We start from the raw sequence: 14,960 nt of genomic DNA, 5'->3' as shown, positions 1-14,960 counted from the left end.
ATTACTATCATACGCTTAACAAAACAAGCAACAAGTTTTCCGCACACTGGACAGACTTAACCAGATTGTTCCATACACCCTTGTGTCATAAACATATTAAAACAGAATTTAAAAAAAAACTGTACAGTTCAACCTATTATTAAAATTGCCAGAATTCAATACAGAAAGTATAAATCACTCCTCCCAACTACTGAAAAGCTGTACACCATCACCATGAAGAAATGTATTAAATAGTTTTTCTTAGTACAGTATTTGACTCACATGCAATCAGTGCTCGGCACTGGTCTGTACTTCCCAAACACGTTGCTGCGGATTCTGAGGCACATGGCTTCGTCCCGGTCTGAGGGTAGTATGGTTCCTGGCTTTGTAAGGAGCCCTAAGTTATGATACAGTGTGTTTCTCTGCTCCACACCATCTTCCAGGAAGAAGCAATGGCCTAATGTATCATAACCTACAACATCTTTAATCTGAAAAAGAGATTTTAAAAATTGGCTTTGAGCTTTCTAGTGGTGAGAAGTTCACATCTTATAAACTGCATAATAAAGTGTGAAAAACTATACAATTAAAAAATTCACAACTTAGAATACTGTTCCTGTAACAATCTTGCTGGCAACAGTAAACTATGAGCGCGTACCAGCAGCCCATTGGTCCCGTGCACGGTCACACATCTAGAGAAGCTGTGATGAATGGACAGGTTCTCCAGGTAAGTTGGAGGGTCGTAGCCTCCCTTGTGATCCACGTCCCCAGCCAGGTGAAAGTGTACTGGGTAGCTCCCAAGGATCTGCTGCCCTAGCGCAGTCAGCTCCACCCCAGACATGTGAAAAGACTTGAAGTGCCTTTGGATCTACTGAGACAAATATTGGGAAACTGAATTCTCTATTATCCCTTGTGATGCTTTTTTATTACTGAGAAATGTATTCTTTTAATCCAATTAACCAGATTCAAAAGATGCAGTTTCCATGGATCTCCTGTCCCCATTCATACGGGTATAGGGAATTTGGAAAATCAGCAAGGAAAGGGGCAATTTAGCAAGGCCAGAATTGTGTCCTGCATTGGAATCTGGCTAGCCACTGGGGTTAACACAACTGCTTTTAAGGCCACAAAATGAACATGATCTTTAACATCTTATCTAATAGATGGCACCAGCCTTGTTACACAACGCTGTGGTACCAAAAGGGACAGTGCCCCCTACTGAGCGACCAGTGTCACTTTATACAGGTATTCTTGGGGGGTTTCTCATCAAAGTACTGACCAACTCTACTGAGTTCACAAGATCAGAATTACATTTTGTATTGCTGCAATAGGCTTGTTTGTTCAGTAGCTTTTTAATGGCCCTCAATAAATAAGTTTGGTATTATTTTTTTCTTCAATGTCCATTACGATAAGAACAATACAACCCAATTATAATACAACCCAATTACTTACAGTGCACTTACCTTGATATGTCCTCCAAATGTATCATAGTTAAAAATATCGCAATGGTTTTGGCCATAACAGGAGCCTTCCGTTTCACTTTTAATGATTATATTTCTATTCAGCAGCCCAACTTCTGCTCTCATATCAACGCCATCTACAATTTCACCCATGTGAAGATAATGAGGTGTGCCTGTCAAAACATATACCTTGTCACATCAGAGGCAAATCTTAAACGGCCAACATTTTAAACTACGTCCACAAGAAGCTAGTCTCAATTTAAAAAAAGTGTTACTTTGCATAATGAAATTATTACACAAACTGAATGTTCAATACATTATCCACAGTGACAGAGTGGTAAATGTTATGGAAATTAGACTTCTATGTTGTAGGAAAAATTGAGTAGTTCATACCATCAATTTTGACTTGGTTCGTTTTGCATTCAGGGCACGGGAGAAGGCCGAATTCCTCAGCTTGGTACATTGAATAATCAGTGCTAGCAATCACTATTCTGTCTCCAGTTTTCCAACTTGACGCGTCATCCACCAGGTCTAAAATAATGCCTTTTAAAGCTTCAACTTTAAATCCAATGTGTGGGGAGCCTGAATATCCAAAAGAAAAGGATGTGCCATTTGTATATGTAATTAATGAAGTTACACTACAGTACCTTCTTCTAAAATGTGCATGGCTTTGAAGGATTGACTCCAAGCTTGGTGGCGTACACACCCCATTTCAAACATGCATTAGCTTTGGCAGCAAACTCTTTCCTTACATATTTCATTTAGATAAATCCATTGAAATCCTTCTGTTCAATACTATGCTCAAATCGTTAATTACATTAATCGCATTATTTTCTGTGACTTGCTGTCATGCTTTTCACATACATTTATTAACAATGATAAACAGGATATGCTGGGGGGTGGGGAGAGGGAGGATAAAGTACTGGTACTGATTAAACAGGAAAAAACACTTAGACACATGCTCCTGTCAGACCTCAGACAACCTTTGGCAAGCACATAAGTTACATATCCCCATAGAACAGTGACACTAAACCTTTTACCCATTCACTATAGGCAGTGACTGTGAATCGAGTCCCATCATACGTCTGAAACTCTCTCCTTGCTATAGCCGCCCCAGTGGATCCACTCAATTGATACGGCCTCCTATTCTCTGTGGTTGACAATGGCCCCCCTCTGAGGGTACCTACCAGTGCCCAGGGCTGCCTACGGGACAGAAGGAGTGATATTTAGAGCTCTTATTAAACTCTAACCAAGTATGTTCTGTTTTCCTATCTTGTTAATAGACACCTTTAAGAATGAGGTGTTGCTGTTCAGCGATTTATGAAAAGAGACGTTTTTGAATCTAGACAATATGTAACTCACTGGCAGGTAGTTCATCAAGCACTAAAAACCTGGGCAATTTTTGTGTAGCTAATATTGTTAAGCAATGGATGCAGATGATAGACCAAAAATAAAGGCCTTAAAGGGTTACAATTTGGTGCCATTTTCCCATTATCTGAGCATTCTTGCACAGCTGAAGAGTTGCAGCTAATGGAATGGGGGAGGCTGGCAGACAGTTGGCAAGGAGTAATGTTCATATATGAGCATGCCAATAGCAGCAGAGAGAGGACCAGGTCAGTTGTGGATCAACACAACAAAGAATTGGGAGAACATGCCCTAATAGTAAATCTAAACTAAACTAAATACAACACTTTTACATCCCCTCGTTTTTGTTTATCAAGCCTGCTTTGAGACTAGAACAAAGAGCCATGTCTCATGGAGAACCAACTAATAATGTTAACACACAACCTTCCTGGTAAGGTGAATGCAAAAATGTCTTCATATTTTCAAGACAAATCTGGCCTGTTTTTTTTGTTTGTTTGTTTTAAATGACATATCATTATTTTAAATGAGGCTGGCAAGTTAATTATCTGGAGCTGTCCATGGTACTTCTAAAAAAGGTAATTCATGTTTCATCCTTTGCCTATTCAAATGCATCTGGAATATATATATATATATATATATATATATATATATATATATATATACACAGTACAAATTCACAGTCTTTACAAACTATTATTTTGGAAATAAAAGCAAGTATATAATATTAGGTGAGAAAAAGAACACTACATGTATAATTTATACAAATATCGCATTATTATTTTCTGCTGGAAAATAATGGACTGTCAATTTGAATACAAAAAAGGTCAAAAGGACATCCAAATGGAATCTTACCTGTATCCTAAATGTTTGATGTATTTGCTCCCTAAGACTTCCATAACGTACTCCCTGGAATCAGTTGACAAACTCCTGGCTGCAGAATCCCCAACTGCCATGGCCACTATTGCCCCGGAGGGCTGGTTACTGAGGAACTCTTTCAGTCGCCTGCTTTCATTAGCCATCATGTGGGTGTCGAAACGATCGGATGCCAGAACCTGAGCTGTCCCGTCGTCTACAACCCTAACATTGATCCCCCTGCTGCCCCAGTACCGCTCGAATCTATAAGATCCATGCTGCAGTCCCATTGGATGCAAAGTTCTGGCCAGCAGAGTCCAAGACAGTGCTCTCCTCCCGTGCATTTCCAAAGTTCCACCAGCATCGACGCCAATAAACTTCCTCCCGAAATCCTCCACAGACGCTCCGTCTGTAGACCTGCCGTACAATACGATCGTGGCAGTGGCATTGTATGGGCATTTTGCCGAACCAATGTGCAGCTGTCCACCATCTTTAATAAGAATATGCCTAGTTCTCAGTGTGATAGGATATTTTGGGTAGTCTGCAAAGACTAATGCCCCTGAAAGAAAATTATTTAAAATAATAATAATAATAATAATAATAATAATAATAATAATAATAATAATAATAATAATAATTAAATACTTGCTATATATATATATATATATATATATATATATATATATATATATATATATATATATATATATATATATATATATAAACATTGGCTTACTTTAAAACCCCACCACATTTTGAAAGCATATTGATACATTAAGGTCAGAATGCTAAATAATATATACGGTATTATGTATTTAACTAAAGTATCCCTACAGCCTGTGTTGCATTGCAAACCATTCATTAAAAATGCAAGTGCTAGAAGACTATATTAATTTACCAATAGATTCTCTTACCTCGGTCTTCTATAACAATGGAATGCACAGTGGCTGAAGATTCCAGCTTTAAAAATAAACCGGGTCCAATTACAACTTTCCTGTCTTTATCGTGTCCGGGGCTCCAAGGTAACAGGTTGTGGTTTCTATCAGGGCAGCGGTCTGTAACACAAACTCTATGAATTAATAGTACATCAACCATTGCTTACTAAAATGTAAACAGGACAAAATAAAAGGTAAAATACAAACCTGTTGCACACCTTGGTACTATTGTATTTTTTCCTCGGCTTTGTTTGTAACGTTGGTTGGCTTATCGCCAGGGTAGTTCGTGATGCCTTTGAGAAATTAAAACGCCGCACGCCTGTATTGTAAATACCTGGTGAACGCTGTCCAAAACGTACCGAGCAAACCTTTTGTCACGGCGGAGGAAAAATCAAGCACTTCCAAAGAGCACGAAATTGACGTCAAAATTGACAAAGAAAAACAAACTGGTGAATGAATAAAATAAATAACTATGTTAAATCCAGGGACACGTCTGCTTTTCTTTTTAAGTTGCACACAACATATCTGTCATCTGCCACACAACGATAACTGCTTTTGGTAAGCTAGAATTGTCCTCCTACAAGATATCAAAACCTCCTTCCCTACAATTCTTCATTCACTCGTATAACTTTAAACTGGCTACTGTACCGAATACAGCAATGCATTTTGCATTGTTTATTTAGTAACATACAACATTTACATTGCCCAGTAAATAGAGAAACAATAATAAAAACACATGTACAACAACTGGTTAATTAACATACATTATAATGATGCAAAGTTCATCTGCAACAACATCCCTTAATGCACAACAAACAGTCTTTTATAGTTACATTGCCTTAACCTTACCTACACCAAGGAGTCTCTTCCCAGTATTTTGCAAAGCCACACTTTTGTAATTTGTATGCACCTGTGACTCCAACGCCAGTTACCGGTTCCTAGTTAAAACGGTGACAGGAGTGACATTAGTTGAGTTGCTTTTGTTATCCAAGTGAAGAGGACTCCGCGCGCCAATCTGTAGCACAAACACCCTAAAATTCTAAGTCAGTGCAGTCTGGTTTATTGATCATAGATGCGATGTGAATGAGAGCTCGGGAGCTCATGTGCAGGCTATGCTGTTGAGAGCGACTGAAAGTCCTGTTATTTATACTCATCTCGTTCCCTTTGGCAATGTCTTCACTGTTTACAACAGCTGAGAGGAAACCCCGCCTCCGGTACACGGATTGGCTTAAAAAAAATCCCCATACTATCTGTATATTTTTCTAACCTCGCTTTGGACAGCTTTCAAGTAACGTGCCGAACACACATAGCGGCTAAATGTCTTTTAACTGAGAACATCATTTGCAAATTGTTGCTTGATTAAGGAGGACGATGGGAAAAAATATGATGATTAGACTATTACGCAATGTAGACACAGATTTGTATAGGTCGTTTTCTTCAGTAAAGAATGATATGTTACTTAGGTTTACATCGGAAACAATTGGAAGCTCATTCTCTCTGCAGACACTTCTCATGCAAACTGAACTAGTTTTCTGTGTGCCTGCTGAACAATAGATCAAATCCAATAGCGTGCAATATACAGTGTGCAATACGCTTGGGTCTGTTGTCCTAGCTCACAGATTTAATAACTTCATAACAAACCAGTCCCCGAGTGTTTAAAAGAAGAGTAACCGCGTAGTCTCTAAGCTCTCATGTACGTTCTCGTATAGACCTGCCCATGAATCACTGTTTATTTACTCATCTATAAAGAAATACTGCGATAGAACATATCGATAGATATATGAATAATACACACAGATTCTATTACTATATCATATAACGTTCATACAGGGTGCTTTGATTCTATATGTCACTTTCATAAAAAGCTACATTTGAAAGACCTTTAACTAGTAAAGCCTACTAACCACGCAATAATCACATTCCAATCGTTCAGCAAATTCCATATGCGAGAACCATCATAAGAGACGCGTGCCAGTACGCAACAGGGTCAGGCGGCGAGACAGCGCGTGTAAGCATATTACTCTGTCACGCTAATAACGTGGTTGTTTTTGTTTTGTTTTTATTACGGTACATTTTAAATAGCTCAGATACCAGTAATTACAACGTAGTTCTAATGACATGGCACACAATACATTAAATGACGCACCACATCGGCAATTTATATATATATTAAACAAGGCAATTTTTGTTTGTATGTTCAAGTACCGGTAACTTTCCACGTTCAACGCGTGGGACAGTGTTTAGCTGGTCAATGTTTCCACCCACTGAAGTTGCGCAAAAGAAAACACCTGTTTTGAATGAGTTGCTGGAGTTCTTTTACGGATTCGGTGGTTCTTGGCAGGATTCGATAATGGAATAAAACAGCGACACATTGCCCTTCAGTGCATTTCATACAAATTGGACAAATTATTTGAAAATGTTTTTGGACGATTTCTTAACAAACCACAACATGATTTTTGTTTAGTTGCAAGTTACACCCACACGATGGAAAAAATAACAAAAACACGACGTGTCGGAAGCGCTGATTTCGTCAATAAAGGTTTTTTTTTTTAATGTTTATAATCACAGTTCATGACTGCAACATTAATCACACAGCCCAGACTTTCTGTTGCTTTCTACTCTTAGACATCAAAAACATTATATCGCAACATAATGTTGTAGCTGCTGTACAAATGAAAACCGTTGAAAGAAAATCCATTCGTGTATCAAATGCCAGGAGTACGATTCACATTTTACAAGGGCGCAGAAATAGTGCTTAATGTTGGGTTGTTCCAAGTCAGACCCATAGAGGTCGCCCTTTAACATGTCTGGCCACTAATAATAATAATTGAAAAATCTAACATGAAATACTGTACTACTGTTATAGCTTCCGGTAAACACTTGCGATACCATTTTGTAATTTCTTTGATTACATGCTGTTAAATAAAACATCTAAATTATGTTTATAATTATATATATATATATATATATATATATATATATATATATATATATATATATATATATATATATATATATATATATATATATTATTGTGTCTCAATCCTAAAATTCGAGGTAATGCAAAACTTTTGTCCATAGCTGTACTGTCGCTAACCTTTTATTACAGACCTGGCTGACCATTCTAGAAATAAACCTTTCCATATTAAGCACGTGCCAGTTCTTGGCACGTTTGGTGTCCATTGTCCACTTTCCGTTTTCCAGGGCTTCATTCCCTCAGGCTCTTGGTCAACTGTCAGATAGAAGTGCCTTGCCTGTGATAAGGGCCAGATTCATGGTCAACACTACAATATTATCAGGAAATGAACCCAATTCTGTCATAGCAATATATAATCATTTCATTCATTTTATACGTTCAATATAAAAACTATTAACTCACATCCCTATTCTCGCAAAGTTTGCATTCGTTGGATCTTTACAACAGGTTGTGGCACCTTTCAATTTGTATTTTTGCTTATCTTTAGTATTCAAACCGTCAGCAACCTTCAACATGAATTAGTTGGCTGACAAGCCATGAGTAGTGTGGGTGCTGCCCTTCAGGCATCGTAAACAACACAAAGCCACACCACTGCTTCCAACATCAACTCGGGAGAATAAGCAATCTCACAGCTGAAAGGGCTGTGAACTGCATCATTATTAGGGATGCACGGTTCAACAGGCTGATCTACAAAATATGAGAATTCAGAATGTGCCAAGTTGAGCTGGTGTGGCCAAGAAGTTAGAACCAAGGACCAGCAGCTACTGTAGAAGATCCTGGTTTCAAAATCTCTGGTCGGTAACCGACCTGTCTGCTGCTGCTGTAAAACTGAGCTGGAAGTAGACCCACTATTAAACAAGAACATGCAGCTGAAATGTGAAGGCTCATTTTTCACTGCAAAGCATTGGAATCTGCAGTGTTTTTACCGGAATATATATATAAAAAAAATTGGTTTGCGCTTGATTTGGCGACCTAAAGCAGCTAGCTTTCCTGTTTCTGTTTGTTACAGAAAGGGTCTGCAAAACCTTCATGTTTATTTTATGCTGGTATTTCATTCCTATTGAGGAGCAAAGATATTTTGCGTGAAAAAAGGTACAAATATAAAAAAAAATAAAAAATGTACTGTATATGTATGTAGATGTTTCTTCTAGATACTGATGATTAGCAGTCTAATTTAAAGAATCGTCATTCCCTTGCACAACACTTTGTAACATCTGGTGGAAAAGGGAAGGGGCAGAAAAATCAGATTTAAAAAAAACAGTCTACCATGAAAGATTCACTTTTTCTATATATTCCTAGAAGGAAATGTGATGAATAGCCAGTATAGTGCCGAAAAGTGCAGTAATGCCATAACAATTGACAAATGAAGTAAGAAATAATTCACATGGGTAGGAAATGGAAACAAATATATAATATTATACCAACCCTTGGTTCTGAAGACTGGTTTCCTTGAGGCCCGGTCATGGCTTTGAAGCAGCTTTTTCTTCAGGATGGAGAAAGCTTTCACCTGCTGGGATTCTGGCAGCATTCCTCCATTCTTCAAGAAGACCAGCACTTGGTGAAGCAGCCACGGCTTCACTCGCAGCTGAATGAGCTTCAAAGGGTTAATCTGAATGCTGGAAGGTGGGAGCAGCTGATCACAGCTCATCAGTGGTAGCAGGTCCAAAGCTGTGGTCCTGCCGAAGGCTTTCGTCAAGACGTATCGTGAGAGGCGTATGAGGGAATCGCAGGGCAAATCTGTCGGCTTTGTTCTTTCCATCTGGTCTCTGCTGACAGTGACGTTCCTTCTGGCTTCTCTCCTGTGGAGTTCATGAGTGACTGGGGTGTCATCATACAGGAAGCCACTAGATTCAACGCCCCATGTCCACTCTTCTTCTGTAACACAATAACAATGTCCACAAATTAAGCTCATTGCAACAAGCCTCTTGTCAATCTAAAAGTAACAACGAATGTAACCCCCATGAACGTCCATTCAGAAGATTAACAAACACCAAAGAGGTAAAGGGAACATCAAAGCCATGAAGATGGAATTTAAAGTTTTATATCCAGATAATGTTGCCAGTCAAAGAACATTACTTTAGTGGACAACATCCATAACTAGCCACTGCTGCAAGCAGTGATGAAGAAAAAAATCCATAGGCAGCTAAATAAGAACTCTAAGATGGGGTTAATGCCTGTGTTTCAAGTTGTTTTTACAGGATAGTTCATAATAGAAGCCACTCTTATGTAGAATTGCCTATTTCAGAATAAGAAACCTAATTGTGTTATTTCAAGATGAAACGCTGATCATTTCAAACTAATATTTGTGTCCATTTGGTTTGCTTTGTAATTTTTGATTGTTTATTTTAATCTCAATATAATTATTAGTTGTCTCGACAATTGCTTGACAATAAAAGGACATGTCTAGACACAGTGCTTACGGAGAGAGATATATAAAGCTGTCTCAGGTTTTTTTATGTGGTCACAGGAGGTCCCTAAGTGCGCTAGTTCAATTTTAGGTTAATGTACCAGATAACATTCATCACTGTTACTTCCTGAAATGAATTTCAATTATCTTCAACTGATTTAGCCATTTGTAAAGCATTGAAGGCAGGATGGAATTATTTTAATGATCTGAAATGGCAGCAGATGTAAATATCACTGCTGTTAAAGCTATTACAATTTAGGGGTAGGAAAAAACGTGAGGCATGCAACACTAGATCCACTGGCAGTGATGTACATTTAATGTTACTGCTAACATACTATTGTAAAAAAAAAAATCCATGTTACATTACATCATTGTAATACGACCCTCGGTATACGTAGTCACAAATATTAGAAGCCTAAAAAACATACAAGAAACAGAGGATCAGTGGTTTACCAACCTGTGGGAGCTGCAGCTTGAGAGCCCTGCCAGCAAGCCAAGCAGAGAACCACAAATGCCAGCACACTGGGAGTGCATGGAGTTCTGTAGAGATGGTTCTGCCTCTGCTGTAGAGGACGTCCAGTCTTCTGGTCAACACGCTGAAGGGAGAGTTGATGGATTCCGTTTCTGTACAATGAAGACACCTGAGACAAAATGTTCACGCTCTCACTGTCAGAGACATGGGGCAAAAGCTCTTCATGAAGACACGAAAATGAATCTGCAGGATGGGCCTGGGAAACTGAGTCTTCGCCTGTATTCATTTTACATGCTGCAATTAAACAGAAGTAAAAAAAAAAAAAACAGAAATACAATGAAGAGGCGGACACGTAGGTTTTCGTTTACAAAGTGTCCAATGCACTCTGATTTTGTTACTGCTCAATTGGTTGCTTCTTAAAAAGCTATTATCTCAACATTTCCTCAGCTGACTCCTCAGACAATGACTTCATTTCTTACCAGATGAGAAAGGGTTGAGATGCAGTAATATTGCAAACATGTTCTGGAAGCAATAATAAAAACCAAACCCATGCTGTCGACATCACAATAAAACAAATATGGCTTTTCTTATTTAACATATTTGAGTAGTTTCTTTGTATCTTTTGTGATGGATTTTGGTGCTAATAATAGGCTCTAGACTGACAGCACTGGAGTCCGAGACTCACTCTGTATATATCAAAGGGCATGTACATTACATGACAAGAAGTAGTACTTTGCTCACATTGCCCAACGAGTGTGAAAGCTTCCCAGGAAGCTGCTGGTGCACAGGACAAAAGTGGATACCACATCAACCACTGTAATCATTAGATAAAGAGCATGTTTAACTTTTATATTTAAGGGTTAAACAGTAATTGGGTTTTTACATTAACCTTACTATTTGATGGTGTCAGGATTGAAGAAGGTTCCTCATTCCATACACATCATGTTACAATGTGACAATTCAACTATATATATATATATATATATATATATATATATATATATATATATATATATATATATATATATAGTATGTGGAGCTTGAAGAGTTAAAAGCCACAGGAACGTTGCATTCTGTTTACTGCAACACTTAACTAAGAACAAGCTGTGATCCATCAACCCATTTTAAACACATTTGTGCAGATCACTCGACAGTCTTCTGCTTCTTTAAAAAAAGCAAATGCAAATGCAATATGACTCTACAGCTATGGACAAAAGTTTTGCATCACCCTATAGAATGAACTGATTTTGCTTCATAAAGTCGAACCTGCTGAATAAATGTTATGTTAACATATTGAATAATACCGCTTTGTAGTTTTTCCATATACTTAATGAAAAATGTGACATTCCAGAATCTAACATGAAATACTGTACTACTATTATGACTTGCAATATAATTTTGTAGTTTCTTTGATTATATGATAATAAATAAAAGATCAAAACTGTTATTTATATATATATATATATATATATATATATATATATATATATATATATATATATATATATATATATATATATAATGCAAAAGTTTTGTCCATAGCTGTACAAGAGGCAACTACTGCTCAGGAACATAACATATTTCACACAGGGTTTACATTCGGAATCCCTGGTGTTAGATATTTATATTCAAAAAGACATATAAGTGATCCTTTTGAGTGATTGTGTGTTACTGGTAAATGATTTAGTCTGCAGGATTCAGTCAGACCTGTGTACTGTTCCCCACTTTGAACCTCAGAAACCTAGCCTCCAGCTTCCGTTCGGAAGGAAGAAGGGGGGAGGGGGGCACATTGCTCTCTCCTGTTTTCTAACTGTGGGAAAGCTAACAAAACAATTCACAAGTAGAAGCTAAACACAGACACAACTTTATCAATGTTTTTTTTTTTTTAACATTTTGGAAGACACCAAATACATGATGCAAATACAATATTTTTTAGGCAAAACAGGTACAGTATTTAAAATTGAAACCACTGTACAGTCTGTCAGTTGCAAAAAGCAACAGTGTACATTAAAAAAAACAACACGATCAGTAATTAGTGCTGTATTGGTGTGTTTTATAACTTACCCTTCTGTGTCCGATATGCACGAGGGTTCATCCTTTGAGATTCATGGTTTTAATAAAAGTCTGTTCCTTCTCTTGTTGAAGACTTTATTTCCTTGCACTCATTTTCCCCATTTTCTTTTTGAAAACTCGTGACGTCTCATGCAGTGCCTGCCAAATCCAATTACACTGACTCTAATAAGCTTCCTAATCAGAGCTGCCAATGTGGAAAGCCCCACAGTGAGCAAAATATGATCTTGCTGGAAATTTCATTTTTTTGCATTTCACACATCTAATATTCTCAGAGAAAAAGGATTTCTTTTTTTCTGCAGCGATATTGTCACATGCATCACTTTAACATTTCACCCTCCTCCCAGGCAATTCCTGTCTGGGATAATGACTGGATTTAAATACATGTGGAACATGTTCTACAGGCAGTTAGAATTTTGTGGTTTGCATTACACCCTTTGTACTTTTCTTTACCATCTACTTTCTAAAATAATTCTTACAAATCTATTACCCAGAATCTCACTTTTTAGTTTTTAGGGTCTGCATTTTGACTCAAATAGACTAATTTGCTTATTGCAAAGAGGATTTAAAACTTCAAAATCAGTTTCTTAAATAAAGTTCAAGCACAAGCAAATTATATTAAAAAATAATAAGAATTAAAAAAAAAATCTTACTTTCTGCAGCAGATTCCTTACCAAATACCAACTGCTTCTTATGGAGGGAGAGAGACACAGTGGCTCTATTTATAAAACAGTCTTCAACAGTTGAGCTTTTCAATCCGACAGAGTCTGATGATCATATAGCCTCAGTTAACCACTGGCCCTTTACAACCTGAGCCCAAATACTACACTAAACAGAGCTCTAAATTTAGAGAAAACTGAAGACACAGACTCCCTGCTGCAAATGTGTACATTTAGGAGCTTGCCTGCCAAAAAAAGATAGTCACATGGTGTACTGTATTCAAAACAAACAGTCAGGGAGTCGTTCTGCTTTTTGTATGATTACAAACAGTAAGTAAAGACTTGGATGGTTTACATATATATATATATTTTCATATATTTTTTTTTTTTTAGTTATGCTTGTTTAATAAAAATAAACATATTTGACCAGTATGTGAGTTATGTGCATTTTGTTGTGCATTGGACTATGTAATATTTTCTTGTAAACGCCCTTATTCATAGCATGGACACAAAAGTGTTTATTTTGTATAGCTTAGAAATGTCCTGCTTTCCATCTGCTGGACTGGGAGTCTTGTTGTATTGACTGTGTTTAATGGAATATTGTTATGATTGCCATCATCTTTAAAAACTAACAATAATAATATGAATATCCTAAAAAAACTAAACAGCATTTGTCATACTTGTGTATGACAGAGATCCTGCAAAGAGTATTTGAACTCATTGAAGCAGATTTAGAAAACCAAAAAAACACATCAAGTACATTTTCTCTTACAGTCTCTTTTTTGTTAGACATTTATTCAGGAAAGAGGATAAAAGAAAATGATTGAAATAATTAGTTATTGCTAAATGATATCATTCAACGGATTAACTCTTTAGATTAGAAATATAAAAATTCATACCAGTTAATTTTCATGACCATTTCTCATTAGAATGCTCTTGGTCATGAGCTGTATCTGATCCTTGGCTTGAAGACCTTGGTTCTCACATACATTAAAACCCATTGAAATGACCCTTTAAGAACACTTCTCACCATCATTATTTGCCAAGGAATGGTACAAGGAAGATACACATTGCCTTCCTTATATTATTCATCTCCGACTAAGTGAACACGCACATCAAACAGACGTAAATCAGAGCTACGGACCTCATGCACTTACATATTTAAACAAAACAAACAAAACACACATTTCTGCTGGTTCATTACTTTGCATGAATAATCCTGTATGTTATGCTAGATCTGTGGAGTAAGTACACAACAGAAGGGAGGAAAGACAGCTGGGGATGAATTGTGTTGTCCTTAATAGCGGAATGCTCATTTGGAGCAGGAGAGGCTAAGAAAAAAATGATATCTTCTACCAAATATGTCTTTATCAAGGAGGAGCGACTTCCCTTGCCAGTACAAATTCTGTAAGTGAAACAACACTTAATAATTCTGTCATTCCCAGCAGAAATACCAAACTCAAGTGGAATTAAAGGCTCATGAGGGAACTGGAGCTCAACAGTTCTTTTTCCACAAAGAAACAAAAAGTACCACAGGCAACTGTTAAGTAAAATTTACATTAAAACAAGAGTGTATCTGGAACTTCTCAGAAGATTAAGAGCTTTTCCACTTGGCAGAAAACGCATTCTCTTCAGTTTGCTATACAGCAAGAGGTATACACAGACTACTCCGAATTCTGAAACCTTGTTTCTTTTTTCTCCCTGCACCATGATCATTTCTTTCAAATCATTAACTATACAGCCCAATACTTTAATGGTTTGACTCAATTAAGCCTGAATTAGCGTAGACA

At 37.2% G+C, this 14,960-nt stretch overlaps 2 protein-coding genes across 2 annotated transcripts in view; both read right to left on the bottom strand.

The window, feature by feature from the left end:
- The window catches only part of LOC117969339 (cell migration-inducing and hyaluronan-binding protein-like), a 49,943-nt gene extending 44,226 nt beyond the window's left edge, over positions 1-5,717 (bottom strand). The window contains exon 1 of the mRNA XM_058998923.1: positions 5,435-5,717. The gene's annotated coding sequence lies outside the window, so the exon portion shown is untranslated. The remainder of the gene's footprint in view (positions 1-5,434) is intronic.
- Positions 1-13,367, bottom strand: part of LOC117429034 (cell surface hyaluronidase-like) — a 30,879-nt gene extending 17,512 nt beyond the window's left edge. Inside the window, exons 1-11 of the mRNA XM_058998922.1 lie at positions 13,165-13,367; positions 12,506-12,698; positions 10,427-10,735; positions 8,988-9,437; positions 4,565-4,705; positions 3,651-4,209; positions 2,467-2,636; positions 1,827-2,015; positions 1,437-1,606; positions 635-844; positions 262-467 (exon numbers count right to left, since the gene is read on the bottom strand). Coding sequence (XP_058854905.1) covers positions 262-467; positions 635-844; positions 1,437-1,606; positions 1,827-2,015; positions 2,467-2,636; positions 3,651-4,209; positions 4,565-4,705; positions 8,988-9,437; positions 10,427-10,735; positions 12,506-12,536 — 2,435 coding nt within the window. The 5' untranslated portion in view covers positions 12,537-12,698; positions 13,165-13,367. The remainder of the gene's footprint in view (positions 1-261; positions 468-634; positions 845-1,436; positions 1,607-1,826; positions 2,016-2,466; positions 2,637-3,650; positions 4,210-4,564; positions 4,706-8,987; positions 9,438-10,426; positions 10,736-12,505; positions 12,699-13,164) is intronic.
- Between the last annotated feature and the right edge of the window lie 1,593 nt (positions 13,368-14,960).

Source organism: Acipenser ruthenus, chromosome 24 (assembly GCF_902713425.1).
Source record: "Acipenser ruthenus chromosome 24, fAciRut3.2 maternal haplotype, whole genome shotgun sequence".
Classification (NCBI taxonomy): Eukaryota; Metazoa; Chordata; class Actinopteri; order Acipenseriformes; family Acipenseridae; genus Acipenser; species Acipenser ruthenus.
The sequence above is the reverse complement of the archived record's forward strand: the minus strand, read 5'-3'. Positions and strand labels throughout refer to the sequence as shown.